Consider the following 22,632-nt stretch of genomic DNA (forward strand, 5'->3'; position numbering starts at 1 on the left):
ACAGCCGTGGTATTTAATCGCTAAATAATATACGGTTTTCTGACCGCCAGAGGGAGAAATGAGCTTACATTTATGGCTGTCACTGTAACTGGAAGGCGAGATTAAGAACACGCGTCACATTCGTGACAAGAAGCACAAAGGGGGGTAAGTTTCCATATTTATTTAAGCAAAAAGAAAAGGAAATGGAAAACAATCATCATCACGTGGTTTAAAATCAAACAGAGTTATTAAACATACAACAACAATCCTTCTGGCACGCAAAAAGAGCTGATCCAGCCTTTGTGGATGCAAACATCATCAGCTGTTTTAACAATGACTCAACATAAATGAAGAAAAAAAATGATGTGCAGAAGTGACTTCTTTCTTTTAAAGGTGAGAAGTGAAAACTGTGGTCACCTCAGCACTGTGTGACTATCACCACATCTGAAGACTGTGATTTTTGAAAAAGTATCCTTTGTGTACGTCTTAAGTCACACATGTTTACCTACCACAGAGTTTGGGATTTTTTCTTTAGACATGAAGCCACAATTTTTCTGACCTTTTTAAAATTTAAACTGTAAACAGTCATGTTGACAGGAGCAATCAAGTAAGGAATGTTTTTCAAGTCTACATTCGATTGCCAAATAACATTTTTCTTAGACTTTTATTCTGATATACACCTTTCAAGTTACTGAAATACACATATGTGCAGGACAAATATATAGGATAAGGCTGACTTTTTGTCCCCTTACTCTCTGATTTGTTGGACCTCAGCTAAGCCCTCGATACAGTTGATCATGAGATCTTGTGTTGTGGTACCTTGTATTAAACATATATTAAACCGGTTCACTGTGATAGTGTCATAATATCACAAGTATCTGAGTTCATTTTTGATCAATCTTTGATTTTTGATGTTCACATCAAGTCTCTGACCTGCTCTTTTTTAATTTATTCCATTTAAGAAACATTGCTAAACTCCTAAAAAGTTGTTCTCAAAAAGTGGACTCGCCTGTTCATCTCCTCTTGCTTGGATTGTTGTGATGCCCTGTTTTTCGTGGTTGATGTGTCCTCATTTTGACTTTGCACAAGCTAGTTTTATTGATGCTGCTGTAAAGAACTTTGAGATTTCTTATCTTGAAAAGCATTATATAAATAAATTTTACTTTCTTCTTAAATCAATAGGCTAAAATAAACACAGATATACAACTAAAAACATATCAGACCAAACTAAAAATTCCAAAAGGTCACAGGAAATACCTAAAAACATGAAAAGTACCATCAGGACAGAAAACAAGGACTCAAGAAGAGGAACTGAAATAGATAGGCAACTGAAAAGAGGAAATGGGAGAGCAGACAAATGCAGCCATCAGAGGGTTTCCAATAACTGACGACAGCAAAATACCATTATGTTTTCATAAACTTTCCCAGTCCATGTCAATAAAAGTGGAATATTTAATTAATCAAGAAACAATGTGCGATTTAAATGTTCTTTTATGTTTTGGAACAGTGCATACAGTATATACCAAAAACTATACTAATAATTCAACACAGGTGATACTAATGAAAGCAATGGAGACAAATGCAAAGCAAGGAGAACTGACAAAGAAAGCTGTCAGTGACCAGAACACAAAATCCACACCCAAGTGACACAAGCAAATTTACCTGAAGCATTTTGCTACAGCTACTTGAATTACAGCACTTGAATAAAAATGAAAAGACAGTGATATATAAGCAGTGCAATGCCATAGCCGTTCCTGCTGTTTCTGGACAAATTTATTATATCAACTTTCTTGACGTCATTAGCATTTTTGACATTCAAATTATTTGACGTTACCTTCACAAAAACCTTTAAGATTAAACTTCAAACTTACCCTTTGATGAACCTTATAGTATAGGCTGGATCAGGTGACCCTGAGCTATGCTTTAGTCATGCATCTTTATCCTCAGGCTGCTGTGAGACTCTCCATGATGCACATATGCACATCATTAACTTTTGTAGTTGTCCTGCTTGTTATTCCTGGTTTCTCTGTGCTCTTCTTTTCTCTTGTCTCTGTCAATTCATCCCCAACCAGTGCCTGGTTCTGCCGGAGATTTCTTCCTGTTAAAAGGGAGTTCTTCCTTCTCATTGTTGCCAAGTGCTAGCTCATAGGAAATTCTGTAATTGTTGAGATTTTCCCTCTATTATTATTATTATTAATGCTATTATTAGTATTATTATTAATGAAACCGTTGTTGTGATTTGGCACTATACAAATGAAACTGAATGGAATTTTGCACACTTATTTTCTTTTTTCCAAGGTGATATGTCAAAATGTCTTTTATGAAACATACCTTGGAAGACTGGTTCCTGTCTGAGGCTTCACTTTAGCTTTAACTTTAGCTTTAACTGAAAGTCAGAAAATAAAAACAATAGTAATATTTTTAAAATGCACATGGGTATGTCAGCATTGTTTTAAGAGAGCCTATGAACCCAAATGACCCTAAGGGATGTTTAGCAGGCGGCAGTTCCTCTTTGCACGTAATTGCAGTAAGTTTGAAATTACAGGATACCCTTTGTGAACGCAGTAGGTTTTTAACCATCATGAATTATGCACACCAACATTTTAACAGAGGAACATTTGGAAGATGCATATTATCCGTTTATTTACTGTCCTCACATTGTCACTGTGTGAAAACTGACACCTGCTGCTGTCATGCTGTATACTGTGTTTATGAGACATGGTACTGATTATCTCTCCAGCTGTGAATCTAATAAACTCTCAGCTGTCATTTTCCCTGCCAGAGATTCCGTGTTTGTTCGCATAGCAGATAGAGATAATTAAATAGAGAGGTGGTGGAGTCAACCGCGTTACTTGCAAACTTTGCTTTTTGCCAGTTTGCACATCATCTAAAGCAGGTCTTTTACAAAACCGCTGGAAATTAAACACCTACAAAGAAAGTTTTGTGTGCCATGTGGGCTACGAAAGGTTGATGACAAGGTTTAGATTTTAGGCCTGGCATTCTTAGCATCATGATCGCCACGTCTAATCTAATCTGTCAGATTTCTGACTGTCCTCACAGCCTGTTTGGACAGAGGGAGGCGCCATTCTGCTGCTGCCATTGTTGGTCTTACTTTTATTATTTCTCTGAATGATGCTGTGATTCCAGGGAACTTCACTGAGGAATGAGCAGAGTCGCTGTGTGGTTAATATAAACAGAAAGGAGGAAAACTCAAGGTCCAGACCTTTTGTGGACCCCAGCGAGCTGATCTCTGTGTCTTTGCAATCACCATGGCAGCAGGGGAACAGCTTTGAGGAGGAGAGAAGGGGTGTAGTTACAAACAGGGTGGTGTGTGCCGGCAGTGAGATCGAGAGTGACGAGAAGAAAAAAATTTCTGCAAAGAGGAGAAAAGAGGAGCAGAGACGAGGCTGTCATTTTTGCTTTTGTCTTTTTGAGGTCGAACATGTGTCTGAGGTTGGTGATGCTATTTCTCTGTCTCTCCCAAACAGAGCTTGCTGAAGTTTGGGTTCAGCAGCAGACAGGTGAGCTCTGTGTCTTTTTCATGCATCATCATCAATGCTTTTGTTTATTTTGCCTGATTTTATCACAAAGATGCTTAAGCCTGCAGCTGATTTTTCTCTGGCAGCTTCTTCATATATATATATATATATATATATATATATATATATATATATATGTATATATATATATATATATATATACACACATTTCTTTTTTTAATAATTTGCTGTATGCTTTGAAGCCTGTGCTCTGGTATTTATGATTAGCAATAACAGTCATTTTCCCATTTACTCTAAAGCTAAATGAACATTTGGCATTCTTATTTATAGAATGTGTGTTTTTTAAATTTTTATCCTGACGTTGCACATGCGACTCTGCGTGTTAATTTAATTTGCTCTAAGCCACAGAACTTCAGTAGGAATCTTTATCGAGCAGCAAATGGGTATACCATGCCCTTTTCATTTTACACACAAGTGAATGACCTAGTTTACAATAAAGTGCACAATAAAAATACCCTCTTCCACAAGCATGCGACAGTCTAAACAGCAACCCACAAACAGCCCGTCTCAGGTTAAAATTAGATTTAGACTTGTTTTTCTTCTTGCATCCCTGCAACAGTTTGGCGCAACTTTTTACGAGCCTGCTGCATGGACGACGTGAGTCTATCACTTGTATATTTCTCGATGGAAATGCAAGTATGTGGAGTAATGGTTGGGAAACATGTTAGCTGATTTGGGAGTCTGACTGGTTAGTCTCTGGAAACTCCCTTTTTGCATCCCAGCTCATCCTTTCAGCGATTCCTGAGCTAAAACAGCTGTCTGAGAAAGAGATGTGATATAAACTGAAAATTGGTCATACTTTTTCTTCCTAGCGATAGAGCTCATCAGAAAGCTTATTTCATAAAAACAGCGGAAAGTTTGAGAGTTCTTCTGCATCATAGTGTTGCGAAGGAGGCACTCCATGTTCTTGCAACATTAGGGGTCAACTGTCTCTGTTGACCTAGCAAAATCCTCCTTTCCTTTTCCTATTGGTTCTTATCTGCACTGCCACTCAACATTATATACAGTTCAACCTTTTTTAAAAATGACTTTGGCCCCGAAAGCCATCAACATCATCTGGACCAGACTGTAAAAACACAGAGCCCTGAGCTGAAATGAAACGTGCACCCAGAAATGACCTCAGTGTTTGGCCTCTCATCTTTTGTCCTGCTGAGAAGTTTGCTTAACAAATAGCCTGAAGTTAATCCAGGCATTTTGGAGCAAAGTATAAAAAAAATATTACAAGAAAGAGAAACAAAGTGTGACGAATTGTTTTCTGAGACTGAACCACAAATAGGATGTTATTGTCTGCGGGCCCTTATTTTATAAAAGTCATGTGTAATGTCACTAGCGATAGCAAAACATGGATGTGTTTTAGGAAAGTGGCAGGAACAAAAACAGCCATCTGCCAACAGCTGAGGAACTTTGAATTATGTAGTTATTTGGAGAAGGTTTTGTATGTGAAATAGCTGCGGTCTGAACTTTGTCTCCTTAATTCATTTCTCTTATCTGAAAATGAAAAGCAGAAATAATGTTTGTATGTCTTGAACGCAGAGATTTAGTTTCTCCATAACAGAAGAAAAGTGAGGTAATCAGTACATTTGTTTTCTTAACAAAGACTTGTCTCTTGTCTTTAAAGGCTTAACGTGAAATTTGTTGCACCCTCTTGGGGTTATTGTGTGACATGTTTTATATTCTGGGTGTTATTTTTAAAGGATGTTCCTCTAAAATCATGAAACTATTGCAACAGCATGCCAGCACATGAGAGCGGGTCCACTTATCAGCTATCTCATTTGAACTGGGAGACTTCAAGTTTAATATGTGCTTTCTACTGAAACTGCACTTACACAATTCAGACACGCTCTTTGAAATGAACCAGGGGACATTTGGTGCTTCATGCCAACTCCTTCAGCCTCTGCACAGGAAGGGTGTGTCCTCTCAGACCACTGAGCTGACCACTTGCAGAAAAAGGCAGCTAAATGTTGTGGTTTGGTAGCTCCTAAAAGAGTGGGCAGAGATCAGTTTTCATTCCAAAACATCTGCCCATTTAGTGCAGGGGAAAAAAAGGTTTCTCTTTCACCTCACGGGGCTTTTATTTGGTTATCCTTTATCTTTTTCTTTTAAACTTTAACCCAGCAAACAAACCTTTTTTAAAATAATCAAGTTAGACCAAACTCCATCTATAAGTGTGACCAGTTGTGGCTTCCTTCTTTAATATCTTTTTATCCAAACTCTGTGCAAATGTTAATTTTCTCAGGTAATACCTTCTAACCAAGGAATCACCCGAAACTTCACAAAGCCAGAAAGACACATAAAACAAATCTCGATGCACAGTCACTGCTCAACCCTCTCTCTGTTACACCTCCTTTGTGTGGGTCCTTTCGTGAAGTAATAACATTTATATGCTAGGTTTCCATTCATTTTCTAAAATGTTTGGCCATATGTTTAAACATTTTAATGAAAGGCTCAAAATTTTTAGAATCAGTCTAAGTTTAGTCTAAACAGTTTTTATAGCTACATCTTGCAATTCCAAAGACAATACCAGTGTTACAAATTAGTTCAAGTGAATCTTGAAATCAAATCCCAAAGCATGACTGAAAAGGGGGTTTCTATTTTCTTCCACTGCACAATCTTCCATTCCAAGAAATGTTGTTAGACACCAAGCAGATTGGACTGTGTTATGCAGTTTCAGCTCACTTGCAGAGTCTGACTCAAATCTCACTGCTTGTTCTGCCAGTAAATTCAATAAAATGACTAGTGGGGGTCATGATGACCCAAGTAGATATCATAGCTTCATATTCAGTACATGCACTCCTCCCAGCTTTTGTTATACTAGAATATGTTCATCTGCTGCACTGCAGACATCATTTGTGCTCTTACCTCATAGATGCCACTACAGGGTGGATCTGGTGCTCAACAATCACACGTCTAGGCGTAATATGCAAGCTGCCACGAACACATTGACGAAGCACTTAATTGATTCAAAGGGTGGAGAGTAGCATAAATACAATGAGGTCAAAACATTTGAGCTGCCACTTTAGAAACTTGTTAAATGACACACTGTAGCTTTGGTGACTGTGGAAGACATCAGCATTATAACTGTGAATGCAGAGCGATGTTTAAAGCAGGCCTCGCCAGTGTCCCACACAGTCTGAACTCTGGGGGTTTGGCACTGGACAAAGCTGAGGGACCAGCAGCCCTGAGCTGTCCTCCCACACTCAAGACAGAAACGCAGGCATCAAACCAACATCAACTGACATTTCGCTGGCAAGAGAGGAGCTCCACTGGGTACTGGCACCCACTGAAACTCGGTTACGGAATTATGGCCAAATTGAAAATGTCTGAGTCAATATATAAATTTTACTTTCCTGATGATTGTCTGATTTTTCTTTGCTGAGGCTTCTTTATGGAAAACTGCAGCAAGAAAGGATTAAGATCTACTCTGTTAATTTTCTCATTAACACAAGCTGGGGTGGGAAGTGTCTGCATGCAAGGGAGCCCTCCCATTGTCCTCAATTAGACTTGACAACATGAGCACAACAAGAGTTAAACAACACACATGGTGTTTTACACTCAACAGATTGGGTTCACTCTTCAGCTACATACACCCTTTCTGAGCTTTTGAAAACAGTAAAATCTGTACTGAAATTTCCAGGTAAATTAGAATACACAGCCGTGATGTTAGGCTGCATTACGGTATATTCAACTCAGGTGTGCAAGACTGAGTCACTGCAACAGGTGGCTTTAGCTTGCTTTGAAAACATGACTATCATTCTTTTCCATACCAACGCACTAGCATTGTCTATTTTACTAATACAAAAGAGTGTAGGCTGCAGGTGGCTAAACTGACTTAAGCTGAAACTAGTTTCTACTGCTGCAAAGAAAAATAAATACATAGTATTGTCCCAGCTTCAATTCAATTAACGATTAAGCTGCAATATTTCAGCAGTTCAGGTGTGTTGACCTTTAAGATCTTCTCCGTCACGTTTTGTGGTTGTTTTAGGTGCACGTTAGCTCATGGATGAGTTAGCTTGCTAGGATTAGCGTGACCTGGAGAACAAGCAGGTCCATATTACCTAAGTAACAACCTAAATTATGGCGTTTGAATGTTAGTTTAGGGTGTGTTTGAGCTTAGGTTTCCCAGCCGGACCACTGCAGGTCCGGCAAGTTACCTTGCTCATTTTTAATCTGCTCAATTGCGAAGACTCCCTGCAAGAAATCACCGGAGCAACAGAGACTAACTCTTCGCGGCAGCCGGGCTGACCACGGCAATACATTCACGGTGATTCTGAAAGGAAACTGAGTTTGACGGGGTGATTAAGTTGACTTTTTTTAAAAAAAAATATATAACCCGCGACCTTTCCAACGCTACTTGAAAAAAGTCCCCTGTAGTCTGCTGAAAGCCTAAAACAGCAAACGTTACGTACAGGCGACGGCCCTCATTTAGGGTTAGATAAGACACCCCGCAAAGAAGTAGCACTGCCGGGGGTTTATATAGGCTGCTGCGTGACGTCATCGGCGTGTCCCGTAATCTAGGTAAAAAACCCGCAATCAACTGTCGTAAATAGAGCAATGACTGTAGACAGATGAGTGTATCTTTCCAGGTTCAATTTTTCAAGGCAGGAAAACTGACAAAAAAGCATATTGCACAAAAGGGTTTTCCCTTGATGTTATCCCCTCACTAAACAATGCAAGCTGATTCAAATCAGAATTGATAGACAAATGCCAGCAGGAAAACATGTAACTCACTTTATTTTGAGAAACTTGCTAGTCCACAACTGAAATTCATTAGATGGCACCTACAAAACACCAAGGGCAATGTTAACAGTTAGGAGACCACTCTAGGATGGTGAAAACGCAGCAGTGTATCTTGACTAGGCCATAAAAGGAAAAGATTAAGACAGAGGAACTTAAATATGGGCCTAGAAATAATTTTGAGAACTTAGTAACATCTGTTAAGCATGATAGAAACATGTGATTGATTGGGGGTCCTTTGGTAGCAAAGTGAACTATTTCAACTGCATAATGAAGCCAGTTTCCTCCTACAACAGGTCAATGGCAGCTGCAAACTATGCAAGGACTATTTAGAGCCATTTTTTTTTTAAATTTAATTTAATTTGTTTATTTTTGCCATTATCTTTGAACTGATTCTTTAGAGCTGAGAGGAGATATTGTTCATTGTGTGGCTTCATGTGTAGACTGCACTGGTTCCAGAGGTTGTGCAAGGACAAAGATGTCCACAGGTTTACATCCAGCTCTCAGTATAAACACACCAGAAGACATGCATTTTCCACACTCCATAAGAAATTACAGGATGGTGCTAAAATAAACGCCTAAAATTAACCAGGAATTTGTGGCTTGAAAGAAAGACAAGTTGTCAATTAAAACACCCAGAATTTTAAAACAAGTCTTACCTACCCCAGTTTGCTTACTACAGTATGGTTTTCTTTGTTTATAGGGTCTGACAGTTCTTTCCGAGCGTCAGTAAATATTATTTGTATCCTATTCATTTTCATTCAACAAGGACATTTAACTGACAAGGCTACAGCTGATACCGGCTTGGCTGACTGACTGAGCACTAAGCATGACCGTAACACCATCAGTCTGAATAAAAATTAAGTGTTTCATGTGCATTCTATTTTTGAAGGCAGTGAAATGAAACCAGCAGGTTTATAATCTGAAATGCATCCTGACTAGGGCGGCACAGTAAAATTATATGCATTATTTTTGACAGACGATTGGTACAGTGTGACCCCACAGCAGCACGAGGATCCTAATGGAGGTGACAGCAATGCTTATAGAACCCTGAGGTCATCTTCAGGCCACACTAGAGTAAGCAGGGCAGTTCTGGGTGGAGGACTAAGCATCAGCACCCTCCCAAACAACATGACACGTGTAGTGGTAAGTGATACACCACAGTGTTCCTTATTACTGTAATGGTTTGTGGCATTTAATATGTTCTTGGCTCTTACCTGATTGTATTTGTTTTAGTTGGAGTTAAACACTGCCCTCTTTTGGAAAGAAACACTTACTCTTCTCTGCTTATATGGAGAAGCTGTGCCCAACACCTGAAATCTATTATTTAACCGTGTTCTCTGGGAACTTTTGATGCTTTTGCGACACACTCTGTCAACACACATCATACTTTTAAAGCTCTAATCTCTTCTGTTTTCTGCATGGAAGGAGGATTCTGGCAAATATTACACATGGCGCATCTTTGGTCCGGAAAACCAACGTGCTGAGAACTTGTGGATAGACATGAATGATGTCCGGCATGGCCAAGTCAGAGTCCATGGCATTCTGTCAAATTCATACAAACAGGCTGTGGTGAGTCTCACATACAGACATATGTGAACTGTCTTACTTTCTGTTTCCTTCTTAACCCATAAAAAGCATATTAACGAAGTAAGATTTTACAGAATTAAAAGTTAAAATGATGTGAACCCTTGAATAGAATTTCTCCGGGTTTGTAGATTAAGTGGCTCACTACAACATTTCTTTACACATGGACTACAAAGTTCATACTTGTGTGTGGGGGTATAGCTCAGTGGTAGAGCATTTGACTGCAGATCAAGAGGTCCCCAGTTCAAATCTGGGTGCCCCCTACATATATACACACTGCTTACTTTGTTAAGCTGAACTGCTTCTTTACTTCCATGCAACCAGTTAAGTTTATTTAGACATGTTCAAGACAACCTGCTGGAAGCAAATGGGTGACAGAAACAATACAATTCATGTGAGCTCTCCAAAATTGGACAATAGAACATTTGAAAAAAAGTAGCCTTTTTTACTGCAACATTTCAATGGTATGATCAGGATTTGGCATTAACAACGTCAAGGCATAAATCCCTTCTGCAATGTACCAATATTAAGGCTGGTGGTGTTGTAATGGTGTGGGAGATATTTTCTTGGCACACCTTGGGGCCCTTATTAGCAACTCCAACTGAGCATTATTTACATGAGTCAACTTGCATATTGTTGCTGACCATGTCTATCTCTTTTTGATCGCAGTGCACCATCTTCAGATGGCTGCTTCCAGCAGGATAACATGCCACAACATAGCTCAGATCACCTCATTCCTGTTTCTTGAACAAAACAGCGAGTACCTCTGCAATCAACAGATTTAAATCCAATAGAATACCTTTGAGATCCAACAAATTTGCAGCAAATGTGTGCTTTAATGACAATGTGCTCCTTAATCTATGAGGACTGTTTCCAGCATCTTGTTGAATTTGTGCCACAAAGAATTAAAGCAGGCAAAGTGCTGAATCCAGGCAAAGCATTCAGCACAGTACTAGCAAGCTGTACCTAACAAATTGGCCAGCAAGTGTCGCTTGCTCCACATTTTTACTGTATTTTTTCACCGTATTTCTTTTAAAACTGACTGTTTTGGTTCATCATCCAGCTGAAGTATAAAAATAATATGTTCCTGCAACCTGGCAAATACTTAATAATTCTGCATTAAGTAGAAATACCTGAAAATTTCCTTTAACATTTGATATGAGACCAAGTCAAGATGAAGTTCCCTCTTAAATATGTGGTTGCATGAAAGCTGAAGCACATTAACATATTGGTACATGTGAGGAGCTGCAAAACTGACATATAATAATACACTTTAAATATAGAAAGATGAAAACTACAAAGAGTTAAGACTTATGGAAAAAACAGAACTGCAGCACTTTGGCACTGCAGATGTCCAGGTTATATATGGTGAAACAGCACTTGTTTCACTTCTCAGATCACATTGAAAACGTATACCTCTGTTAAGAAAGAGTTGACAGCCATGTGGAAAGTCCCAAAACAGCTTAAGCGTGTTTTGATGTTGCTGCAACTAAGATTGAACATGATCATCTTTATATTTGGTTACAGCAGGATCATGTTCTCGCTCTTGATCCTAGTCATGATAATGTGAGTTTTAGGCATGAATTATAGTGTTTTGAATGTTAGTTATTTAGAAGAATATCTGTTTTGGAAAGTTAACACCCAGCCAGTTCAACTGTCTGTACTTACAAAGCCAAGTTGTCGCTATAATTCAGCTAGTCCACTGAAAAACAATTACATCAGACAGCATGCTGGGAAAATGTTAATCACAGACAGGCTGCATCCAGTCACGTCCAGATCCTGTACACCCAATGTGTTGTGATAAGACCAGTTGCTAAGCCTGTACATAGGGGGTATAGCTCAGTGGTAGAGCATTTGACTGCAGATCGAGAGGTCCCCGGTTCAAATCCGGGTGCCCCCTTCTTTGGATTTTGGTCATGACAAACTGATGTTGGAGAAGGCATTTTAGTTCTTGTAAGATAACATACAGGATTTTCGTCACATTAGAAATACAGCTGGTTATAAAATTGAGTATTGTGCTCATTTACAGTTACATATTTTTATTCTTGTACTCTATCAGAGAAGCTCAGCATGTTGCCCAGTTCAGAATGCTGCATATTTATCTTATATGATCTTTCATGTAGCCATGCAGCTCCTTTCCCATAAAGCCACTCTCCTTTTAGGCCATCATTTCTTCTGATTAGCTGCCCCTAACATACAGCAAGTGGGTGTTGCTTCTGTGCTCATAGCTAGAGCTGTGTGCCTGAGATGACCATGTTAAATATATTCCTTCATTCTTTCTCATACAGAGCAAGAAAAGTAGAAAAGACTGTGTGAAACGGAGCAGTCTGACAGTCTTTTAAAAAAGAAAGTAGAACGAATCTTTTTACTGAGAGATTTGTCCAAAACAAAGGTTTTCCCAGAGATTTTGAAGCTTCTTTGTACCATATAAGAAGCAGTTGGGGTGCTTTTAACTACAGAATAACAAATCAAAACATGACAACAAAGACATTTCTTCAATCTGTTTTTTTTAGATGACAGATAAATCTTTTTTTTTTATCTCTTCTTTTGTCCGTGTCTGTTTGAATCTTCTCTTTTTGCAGCCAGTTGCCCTGTCCTTTGACTTTCCTTTTTATGGACATTACCTGAGGCAGATTACCATAGCAACCGGAGGTACGTTTTGATTTTCTAACAGATGTTCAAGTGACCTTCTGCAATGCAGTAAGTTGTACACAAGTCTTACATATTTTTCCTTCTGGCCTTTTTCCAGGGTTTATCTTCACAGGGGACATTACTCACCGTATGCTGACTGCAACACAGTACATCGCCCCTTTAATGGCTAATTTCGACCCCAGCTACTCCAAAGAATCCACTGTGCAATACCTTGATAATGGTATAATACTATCTGACATTTGAACATGTCCTTGAGTATGAGATTGTCTGATCTTTCTGTTTGATTTCTATTTGGCTTTCATTATCTTCAGGTGAGGTCTTTGTGGTCCAGTGGGAACATGTCAGAATCCCCGGCAAGGAGTCAGTAGGAGGTTTTACATTTCAAGTTGCTCTTTACAAAACAGGAACCATCACTTTCAGCTACAGAGACGTGAGGAACATTTCTGCTCTGTGCTCTTACTGGCATTCTCAGGTCAGGTCACTTGATCTTATTTTTGCAAGCATTAAGTGAAACTTCTTTTTTTGTCTTTACCAGATACCTCTGTCAGTAGACGTGATCAGTTCAGCTGAGCACCCAGTGAAAGCTGGGTTATCTGATGCCTTCATGGTCATGTCGCCGTCTTCTCAGTCAGCAGGTCAGCAATAATTGTGCACTACAATAAAGTGCTGCCATAAAAAAACCCACATATAAATCATAATATTTCCATTTCAGATCTCCCACAGCAAATGATCTATGAGTACCATCGAGTTGAGATAGACGTTACAAAGATTACCAACTACTCTGCTGTTGAGTTCACTCCTCTGCCTAGTAAGTGAATATCTAAATCTCCAGAGATTTCTTTCCACAGTCAAAGATTTAAAAATCAGCAGCGTTTTCCTTTTCTTTCCCTGTGCAGCCTGCCTTCTGCATGACAGCTGTGAGCTCTGCCTCTCAGCCAGCCAAACCTCTGGTTGTAGTTGGTGTCACGTACTGCAGAGGTGAGTGGGGAATTCTGCAAACCGGCAGTGTTAGCACAATAATCATTTAACCCTGTATGTCTCCTGTTTTAGATGCTCAGACGGCATGGACAGACACAGACAAGAATGGCTGGATTATGATTGTGCAGAAGAGGTATAGTTGGACTAAATATCAGTTTATTGTATTGTATTGTCCACGTTTTTACATGTGTTTATCATTAATTGCACTGTCAACTGTATTGGCAGAGCCAAGGCGCAACATGTGAGGATTACTCCAGGAATGACAACTCCACTGGGGCCTCCATCACACCAGAGATCGAGGACATTACCTCTCTGACTCCACGACAAAAAGGCTGTGACAGTGATGGTGAGAGTATGGAACTAAACTCTGTGTGTTTGCTCAGTAAAAAAGACCAACAGAATCTACAATGGAATAAGTATTTAAACTTTTACTTTCTTTCAGATGAATCTAAACATCAAGTTTTCAAGACTGGTAGTGGTGAGTACCACCTGTGGAACCTGGTAAGATTAGGTTTGGGAATGGATTCTTAAGAATTTGTCTTAGTTCCAGATGTAAAAACTGATTCTTCAACCAAGAGCGTTGGGCTGGCTAACACAGGAGTGATCGCTGGCTTAGCATCTGCCCTGGTGCTGCTCTTGGCCCTGATACTGGTATCTCTTTACGTCAGCTACCATCCTTCTGCTGTATCACCACTTTACCTCATTCAGGTGAGTTCAAAACATATCCTATACATGTTCAGTCTGAGTCAAGCTGATGTTCATATTCTAAATGATAATAATAATAATATGAGTATTATTATTGCTTGATGCATTTCAGCGACGCAAGAGCTACTGGCCCTCCTTGAAGTTTCAAAAGCAAGAGTCTGGTTACACGGAAGTGGAAGGAGGCGGTCATGAAAAAGACAGCATTGTTGAAGCCGGGCCATGTTAAATCCACGTGAAGGAAATTATGGATCATGCATGTTGTGCAAATAACGACATTGCAAATTGAGTTCCAAATAAAGGATTAAAAGTCTTAAAAGTCTTTTTAAAAAACGTACCTTAAAGGGATGGTGCTGAATGTTGTTGAACATTATTTAGAAATGTAAGGTTTTCATAACCCCTCCACTGCATTACACTGTAAAATGCATGCCACTAAGCTCACACACATAAACTTTGCAGTTTTTTCATCAGATAAGCAAAGATATGAGAGAGTGAGCTTCACTTTCAGTTCCTGCTGCTCTTGATTGCGATTCTGATGCTTTTGAGTTCCACTTTTTTGTGTTGCTCAAACGTAACCCTATCATTTCCTGAACAGTACTCCCGCTTGCAATGCATGCTTTGGTGGGGGGTTAACTAAAGATTCTGCATTTTTCTTCTATGCTGTACATAAAATAAGTGTAAAGAAATACTCTAATGGTGCAGCTGGCTATACACATTAAATAATGTAGGCCGATACGCAGATACAGTGCAACTCTTTTGTCAGCAGATGTCACTCTAAACAAAAGAATCACATGAGCAGTGAAGTAGGGCATGTAGTGCAGTGAACGTGGCAGATGTGTAAAATTTGATTTGAGAAAACTGGACTGGTGAAGCACAAAAAAAGAAAAGGGAAAAAAACTATAAAGATGATCGCACAAGTTTGCTATGCGAGCACAGATGGCGCAAATACAGTTAAGTTTGATATGCGCATGCACAGGCGTCGATTGGACCTTCATACTGTTACAGAAAACTGAAATAATGTTGCTTCATTTCCAAGTAAAACAGTGCTATAGTCCCAGTTAAATATTTAAATGTATGAATGCTCTCGTTCCTTATTTTGTAGTAATATTTTTTCTTTTTCAGAAATAAAAACAAACATTTAAAAAACGGATCCTCCTACACAACCTCTTCCCTTTCTGCTCGGACACGCGCAGTCGAGGGAGGAAGAGAGGGGGGCGGCGGGAGCGCGCTTTCCGTCTCTGGTTAGTGGACTGACAGCCAGCTGTGCAGCTACAACGACAACAACCTCCTGGATTTCCTACATACAACTAGATTAGAGTTGGTCTGCTACTGCTTCTAATCATACATTATAGCTGTTTTTCGGAGCAAACACTCGACGGCACACAGCTACGACCAGTATCATCGGCGTTTTCTGTGCTAACTAGCTAGAAGAGCATTCCTCCAACATGAATCCGTTGTGTAGCAGATGTAATCTAGTCGTTTACCCCACGGAAAAAGTGAATTGTCTGGACAAGGTAAGAACCGAAACCGTCTCGTTTTCGTATCTTTCTTTATTAAATTAACGCTGATACACTGCCGTGGAAACGTACAGTGACTGAACTTATTTCAGCTCCCCAAAAACTACAAATTTCATATATTTTTGTGAATGAATCGAACACTCCAACTGGACAGGTATTTCGCTAGCCTTGCAGGCTAACGGCTAACTCACGTCTGGAAGGCGGCGGCACAACAGTGTGTACTATAAAATCAAATTAAACCGCATTGTGGTATTGGTTGGCTATCTTAAGGGGTCGGAATTTGTATTTTTGTCCCAAAGATGATAGCCTCAAGCTGTGGTACTGATTTACCCCAACCAGCACTTCACAGTGCTTCCGGAGAGCCATGTCTAGTCTGGGCCTGGCTCCAACCGCTGCTTTGACGAAACCTGATAATCAACGTTTTTAACCTCGATGGCAGACTCATTGTGTGTATTAACAAATGTACCTATTAAAGCACGATTTATAAAGAGAACGGTATAGTCCCGTTGTCATATTTTTCGTGTCCACTGTTGTTGAAGACAGCGTGGACTGATGTGGACGTGTCTGTGTCTAATTCACTGGCTAATCCAGGTCAGGAATGATTAGTAGAGCAGCCTCGTTAGTTTTTAGGTAAAGTAGACGTATAATCTCATCAACTGTAGCCACAGTAGATCTGTCGAAGCTACCAATTTACACGGGAGCAACAACTGGCGTTAACATGGTGCTGCACGTCGTCTTCCTCTTTCCCTTTCAGCTTTGATGAGGCAAAGGTGTCCAGAATGTGTTGAATATTGCGGCAATCACTTCTAATGTAAATCTGTAAAGACATAACGCACTCACTGTGTTGATCAGGGTGGGGTCTGGTTGCTTGATATATGATCCATGGGTTATATTTGACCAAAGGAGGACCTGGGGCAAGTACCTAATTTTTCTAATGGAAGTCTGAATGGTCAATGAAAATCAATGCCTGTTGAGTTGTGTTTTATCTGTTGGGCTTAACAGATGAAAAAGGTGTAGAAAGACACATACACAAAGCAGTTTATCTAAAGGAACATCAGCTCTGACTGGATACGTTACCGCTCTGCTTCACGGTTGTCTTCCCCAAGTGCCCTGTATTCAAATAAATTTACGTCTTCCTGCATAAGCAGCGTAGTACAAGTCATTTTAGCATGCTAGAAAGTTAGTGTAAATAAGAGTCAAATTGTCTGAACTACAGCTTGAATGCAGGCTGGAATTCAGCCTGAAGGAGCATGCATTCCAGCAGACAGACACTCCTGTAAAACGTGCTCTGTCAGTGGCCTGCTGTGCTATCTCCCTTCTCTGAACTGAGCACAGGAGTGTAGCCCGCCGTCTGTCTTAGCTGCCATTCCACATCAGCGCACACCCCCTTTTAAACATGCCAAAACAACCTCCCTTTCCCCTTCTCCATGGGACACACACACACATTGCCATTCTTGTTTGTTTTAAGCAGCAGAGTTGAGGATTTTTTCATGTACCAGGCTAACTCAGGTGAATGCTCAGGGGCCTAAGGGCTCTGACACTTCTGTGTTTTTAATCTAAACCAAGTATCTTAACCTGACAAGCTTTTTCTTTTAATATCCCTCTTTTGAGAGGTTAAACCACATAGGCTTTTTTGTCTGACAGCTGCATTCCTGTGTAGCGGGGCTGGGCCCCGCGGGCAGCTGAACACACGTAAAGACAGGAAGTGAATTTTAGTTCAAGCTCTTGTTGGTAACGGTTTTGCCTTTTCATTTGGCTTCCTTTGACTACCTAAAATGCTTGCTAGTAGTAATCAGACGAGATGTATATTTGGCTCTAGTGTCCGACTCATATCTACCAGAGTGGCTTTTTGTTTCTTGAGTTGAGGGCAGCCTTTGAACTGTAGCCAGTGAAACTTTTAACAAGGAAGTGTTTTTTTTAAAAGCACAGGCTAATATGCAAATCACTCTAGGTCCACTTTAAGTTGATATGCAATACTTGGATAAATACAATTATTGGTGTGTTTTATTAAGAGATAGATTCAACATTTTAGCAGGAAGTGTGGATTTTCAAGTTAAACTGAGTATCTGTGCAGAGTCACAGAAACACTCAAACAAGCTTTGCAGGAGTGTCTGTGAGTTTATCATTGCCGCATGCTGTCTGCATTTTGTATGACTGAAATATGCAAACTGTTCCCACCCACAGGTGAAATGAAAGTCCTTGAACATCTTTAAGTAGGTTCATTAATAATTAACTGTGACATGTGTGGTTGTGTTCACAAACTAGTTGAAATGGTTAATTAGTTGTGCAGTTTAAAGAGTTTTCAAATCTATGTAAATATTGTGAGAATGTGTCTTGTGCGTTATGACGGCTTGTTTTATTAAGTATGTAAAACACACACTACTTCGACATGTTTGGCTTGTGAGCCTGTTAGTCGGGTCAAAATATTTTGATTGTTCTTTGGAATTTTTTTGTTGAAGTATGTCAGACACAGCTTTTATGCAACCAGTTATCTCCCACATGGCATCAAGTTTAGTAGGTAAGTCTCAGCCTAACTCTGAACAAGCAGCCTTTTGACAGAAAGCCAGAAGAAATACAGATTAGCCAAAGCCAGATGGGAACTTTATTTATATGAAAATGACATGGAACGCTTTTATAGAGCAAACAAAGAAGAAATATTGTTACATGTGCTTTATAAGTGCTGTTTATTGGATATTTTATGTTTGAATGATCTCACATATTTAAACTGTGAGAATAGTGTTCTCACAGACTGGGTAAAATGGAACAAATATCATGTCTTAATATTTGTACATGGAATACATGATGCTATGCATATCTCTTTATTCATATACGTAAATATAGACATGTAATGCTGCAGTCACTCTAATTAAAACTGACATTTCATAAACACTTCATAGTTTGTTTTTAAAAGCAGGCAGTTTCCCAATGACACGTTTTGGTTTCTTTGAAGTGGGACTGTTTGAGGATCTGATCCACAGTCTGTGTGTTACCTACAATGATGGTTAGCGGCTCGAAAGCTAACCAATGTACTGCTGTGGATGGAGTCCACACCAAATTGCATTTATCCTCCTGAAAAATCAATACTGCTTTATATGTATGCTATATTTAGAAGTTTTTTACTGCTTTATCCACCGTTAAACACCTCTTTCCAACGAGGAACTGAAGGCGCTGGCTGTGCTTGTAAAAGTGACCAGTCTCCATTGAAAAACACTGCCTTTTTTACATTTTGAAAAATGGGAGATGCTGATCTACCACAGTCTCTGCTCAGTTAATGTTATAGTGTGATTTTAGTTTTTTAATAAGGTAACTTGGTTCCAAACTAATGTGCTAAACATAAAAATTTACAGCAGTAGACCAACACCACCTGTTATCTGCTTGGAAGAACTGCTGTTTTCATCAACAGTCTGGTAGTTTTAAAAAAGAGCAATTTCTTTCTTAATGTCTGGTTTAAACTTCGCATCTGACACGTTTTGTTGCTCTCTAACTAATCTTTTAGAGTTACGACTAACTTGTGTCCCTTTTTTTTTTTTTTTACTGTTACTGTTAACAATGTGTTTGGTCTGTAATTTCTCTGCTGTGAGACAATACTGTCTAAGATGGGAGCTTCAATTGTACTGCTGCCTTTCAAATCCCTGGAAGTTGTTGGAAATCTGGTTAATGGTCATGTCATTCAAATTGAGGTGCTCTGTACAGTTTATACTTAAGGAAAGAGTTTATATCACGCTTATGTGCCGAGATGTGGAATTTATAAATTGCTCTTATTAAAAATCACAATAATGATTTTCTGGCTTCCAGAATAGTCTCCCTACTTCTAACATTAAACACCTTACTGTTCCTGGGTTAGTCTTTTGAAAATTTGTAATTCTGAAAAACCTACACAATGTTGTGTAGGTTTTAAAAAAAATCTAAAAGGTAAAGTAATGTCTGTATTTTCACTCTGTTGTTCTTGCTCCAAGTTTTGCTCCTTACCTTAGTTTCAGAGGAACTTGTCTGCTGCCTTTGCCTATATTTAGACAGATTATTTTGAGAGCTGATTCATGTTATCCAAATGCCACAAGAGGTGAGGACTCTGTGCAGCCACCGCCACCAGTCACATCTCTTTGATGACTCAGAGTCACAAACACGCATTATACTCACAATCGCCTGAGGTGTTGACTCGACATCAAGTGGCCAGGTACTTCTGCTTGGTATGAAGAAGCCAGTGCACATGTGGGGTTGGTTGTCCCAAGCTATTACGTGCTTATTTGTACCTGCACACATTTCTTGACAGTAGAGGTTTACACCTTGATTCTTGGGCCACAATTTTTGTTCATATTTTTGATTTTCCTTTAGAAGGGATTGGGGGGAAAAAAAAAAAAAAAAAAAAAACGAGGGAAAAATAGTTTTGCCATACATCTGATGACTTGATCCTGATTGGATTCTGAACAAAAAAAACAAGATTTCAGCTGCTTTTTAGTCAAATTACTGAACAAAATAATTTTAAAAGAATGCGAATAACTATGTTCTGGCTTTTTCCATACCAACTCACCTGGGTTCTTCAGGTTCATGAATTTTCTTGAACCTGAAAAAAACATGGAAACATCTGTTCATGGTACATAGCAAAACTCAAAAAGAATACTTGGCCATGAGATTTTCAGCATTTTTGAGATTAGTTTCTTGTGAACATTAGCCAACATATATTGTTTATTTTTGTCTGCACCAAGGGACAGCATTGATAAATTCATGCATGTATTCAAATAGATGCCTTTAAGTGTTTTACAAAAATCTAAATGACCTATCTAAGAATCTTAGGTTAGAGAAAGTTAATGATATAAAAATGTTTGCTGCAGGAAATTAAAAACAAGTGGAAATAATTATTGGAAATGAAAGCATCTTTTTTCTTATAATATAAATGTGTTCTTCTAATATAAATGTAAATAACCTTTTACCCTCTGCAAACCGCACAAAATTTCGCACATTTCACGTGATTAGAGAGTTAATATGTAGATTATTTACACTTAAGCAAAGGTGTTTTGGCATTTCTTATCAAGTTTGTCTCTTGTCTTTTCTGTAGTTTTGTTTCCCACACAGAAATGTGTATGTTACTAAGTGCACATTACAGTCTGGTGTGGTTTGAAAAGTTAATTGCATAGTGGGGCATAGCCTGTCAAATCACAGTCTGCCTGCTGGACAGCAGCAATGCTCTGGGCCTGGGTAAAAATTAATGGTATCAGTTGGGCTAATAATTAACCTGCCTACATTAATTAGTTGGTTTCCTATAATAGCACCAGCCAGATGTGTGAACTTTGTCTTTAGGCATGTGCTATCTTGTGCAAGACTAATCATTCACACTCGCAGAGCTGCTGTGCACTGCGGTGTGTGGTATGTTGGTTTTGGCCACTGTTGGAGACAAACAGCCCTCACACTCACAGCATGTTTCAAACTATACCACTTCCTAAATTGTCTGTACTGACGTTTAATTTCTGGATATTTAGCCATAGGTAGGGAAATATTTCATCATGGTACCAGGAGACATCCTTGGGTGCACTAAATTCCTCACGTGTCTAATATGGTGATTAACAGAGGACTGGAACATGCATATCCACTTAATGTGGAACATAGATAGTAATGATACTGTTTTTGTGTTAACGTGATAATATCAGAGACTGTCAATTAATCAAATGGGAAAGTAACACCAGCCAAGCCCTTGAAGAATGTGTCTGCTTTAGTGTCACTTGAAAGGTGCCCAAATGGTGTTTCCAACCAATATTTCTATTGAGATCTATTGAAAGCAGTCATTTGGTTTTGTGTTTTGGTTTACTATTGGACCATGGGGAGTGAGTAATCTGCCCTAATTATGTGCTAATTGTGAAATCAGAAGTGGTTGACACAACAGGCCTGGGGTATTTTAATGCTTTAAGCCGGGCACTCCTATCAGAAAATTTTGAGTATGTTATAGTATGCATCTGGTCAGACTCTCAGTAAGTTTCCTCCTGATTTGTCTGCATAGACTGTGTGTTTAAAGGGTTATTGGCCTTCCATACATCTACATGGGATTTTACTTGGTCCATTTGTATTTTTACTGAGAGGTAGCTGTGAGGCTGAGTGAACGTCTCTGCTCTTGGCTCGATCGTTGGGTCCACGCTGACACAAATACATCATGCATTAACACATATAACCTACATACAGTAATACACACATCCACCGACAGGGTTAATTCTCACGCACATACAGACACAGGCATGCACACACAACTGCCCTTGAGCTGTGCTGATGCAGGGAGACGGAGCATTTTTTTTTAATGGTGTTTTATTTCTAGGGCTCTAGTTCTGCAGTGTCCTCATTTTATAGCTGACTGCCAGATCCTGTCTTGGCACCCAAGAGCCAGGTTTTCCTGGAGCTGGACAGGGCTAACTGCAGGATGACCTCTCTAACACATGGCTGGGATGTTTCTCTCATTCGCATATTTTTGTTTGTCCATTTCTTTCTGACTGCCACCTACTCATCTTTTCATAGATTGGTGATAGCAGTTTGTTGGTGGTAAAGAAGGCAGGGTGAAGTTGAGGGTTCACCCATGGTTCTCTGCACATGTATGGGTTTTTGCAAAAGGGAAACTTCTCAGTTGCCTCCCAGTGAGTCTTTAATCCTGCTGTTCCATGCCACTACCATTACCAGCACTAGCTGGCTACCTTGTTCAGCAAGCGTGACATAGCAGTACCTGAAGCAGTTTTGCACCTGCTGCAGTTTCTTGTTTAGAGTAGCTCTCCAGGTCATGTAAAAAGCTGCAGTCCAGCATGGTGAAGGTTGGTGTACTAGTGTGGAGAGCCACTGGTCACCCAGCAGTTAGGGAAGGCCTTGGTTTAGCTGGTTAGGACCAGGGATGACCATGATATTCGAACAGTAGAATGATATTTAAGTTTTAAAACATAATATTTTCACCTCAG

General features: G+C 39.4%; 2 protein-coding genes and 2 non-coding genes across 10 annotated transcripts in view; all 4 read left to right on the top strand.

Moving 5' to 3' along the window:
- The first annotated feature begins 33 nt into the window (after positions 1-33).
- On the top strand, positions 34-15,584 carry LOC100696167 (plexin domain-containing protein 1). 7 transcript variants are annotated; one of them, XM_025906402.1, is made up of 15 exons: positions 34-144; positions 3,468-3,500; positions 9,253-9,419; positions 9,702-9,845; positions 12,443-12,512; positions 12,610-12,732; positions 12,824-12,942; positions 13,048-13,147; positions 13,225-13,320; positions 13,409-13,490; positions 13,563-13,623; positions 13,716-13,836; positions 13,933-13,968; positions 14,035-14,198; positions 14,308-15,584. In XM_025906402.1, the coding sequence occupies exons 3-15, from the start codon at positions 9,405-9,407 to the stop codon at positions 14,419-14,421; spliced, it is 1,245 nt and encodes a 414-aa protein (XP_025762187.1). In that variant the 5' UTR covers positions 34-144; positions 3,468-3,500; positions 9,253-9,404; the 3' UTR covers positions 14,422-15,584. The 7 variants fall into 7 exon arrangements, 6 of the variants coding, with proteins under 6 accessions (XP_025762187.1, XP_019213238.1, XP_005468950.1 ...); XR_003219683.1 differs by lacking the exon at positions 34-144 and having other exon boundaries at positions 3,347-3,500; positions 14,308-15,142; positions 15,315-15,584; XM_019357693.2 differs by lacking the exons at positions 34-144; positions 3,468-3,500 and adding an exon at positions 3,304-3,432.
- Positions 10,052-10,123, top strand: trnac-gca (transfer RNA cysteine (anticodon GCA)). The gene has a single exon. It is a non-coding gene; the product is annotated as a tRNA-Cys (tRNA).
- On the top strand, positions 11,689-11,760 carry trnac-gca (transfer RNA cysteine (anticodon GCA)). The gene has a single exon. It is a non-coding gene; the product is annotated as a tRNA-Cys (tRNA).
- The window catches only part of lasp1 (LIM and SH3 protein 1), a 30,929-nt gene continuing 23,718 nt past the window's right edge, over positions 15,422-22,632 (top strand). Inside the window, exon 1 of the mRNA XM_003442007.5 lies at positions 15,422-15,706. Coding sequence (XP_003442055.1) covers positions 15,638-15,706 — 69 coding nt within the window. The 5' untranslated portion in view covers positions 15,422-15,637. The remainder of the gene's footprint in view (positions 15,707-22,632) is intronic.

The sequence above is a fragment of the Oreochromis niloticus genome, linkage group LG4 (genome assembly GCF_001858045.2).
Source record: "Oreochromis niloticus isolate F11D_XX linkage group LG4, O_niloticus_UMD_NMBU, whole genome shotgun sequence".
NCBI classification, from domain to species: Eukaryota; Metazoa; Chordata; class Actinopteri; order Cichliformes; family Cichlidae; genus Oreochromis; species Oreochromis niloticus.

Bases quoted from the DNA above. Each gene is read 5' to 3' on its own strand.
- LOC100696167 (XM_005468893.3), top strand. From the start codon at position 3,422: ATGTGTCTGAGGTTGGTGATGCTATTTCTCTGTCTCTCCCAAACAGAG. The intron at 12,733-12,823 runs GTATAATACTAT...CATTATCTTCAG, and splicing joins TGTGCAATACCTTGATAATG to GTGAGGTCTTTGTGGTCCAG. The intron at 13,624-13,715 runs GTATAGTTGGAC...CTGTATTGGCAG, and splicing joins ATTATGATTGTGCAGAAGAG to AGCCAAGGCGCAACATGTGA.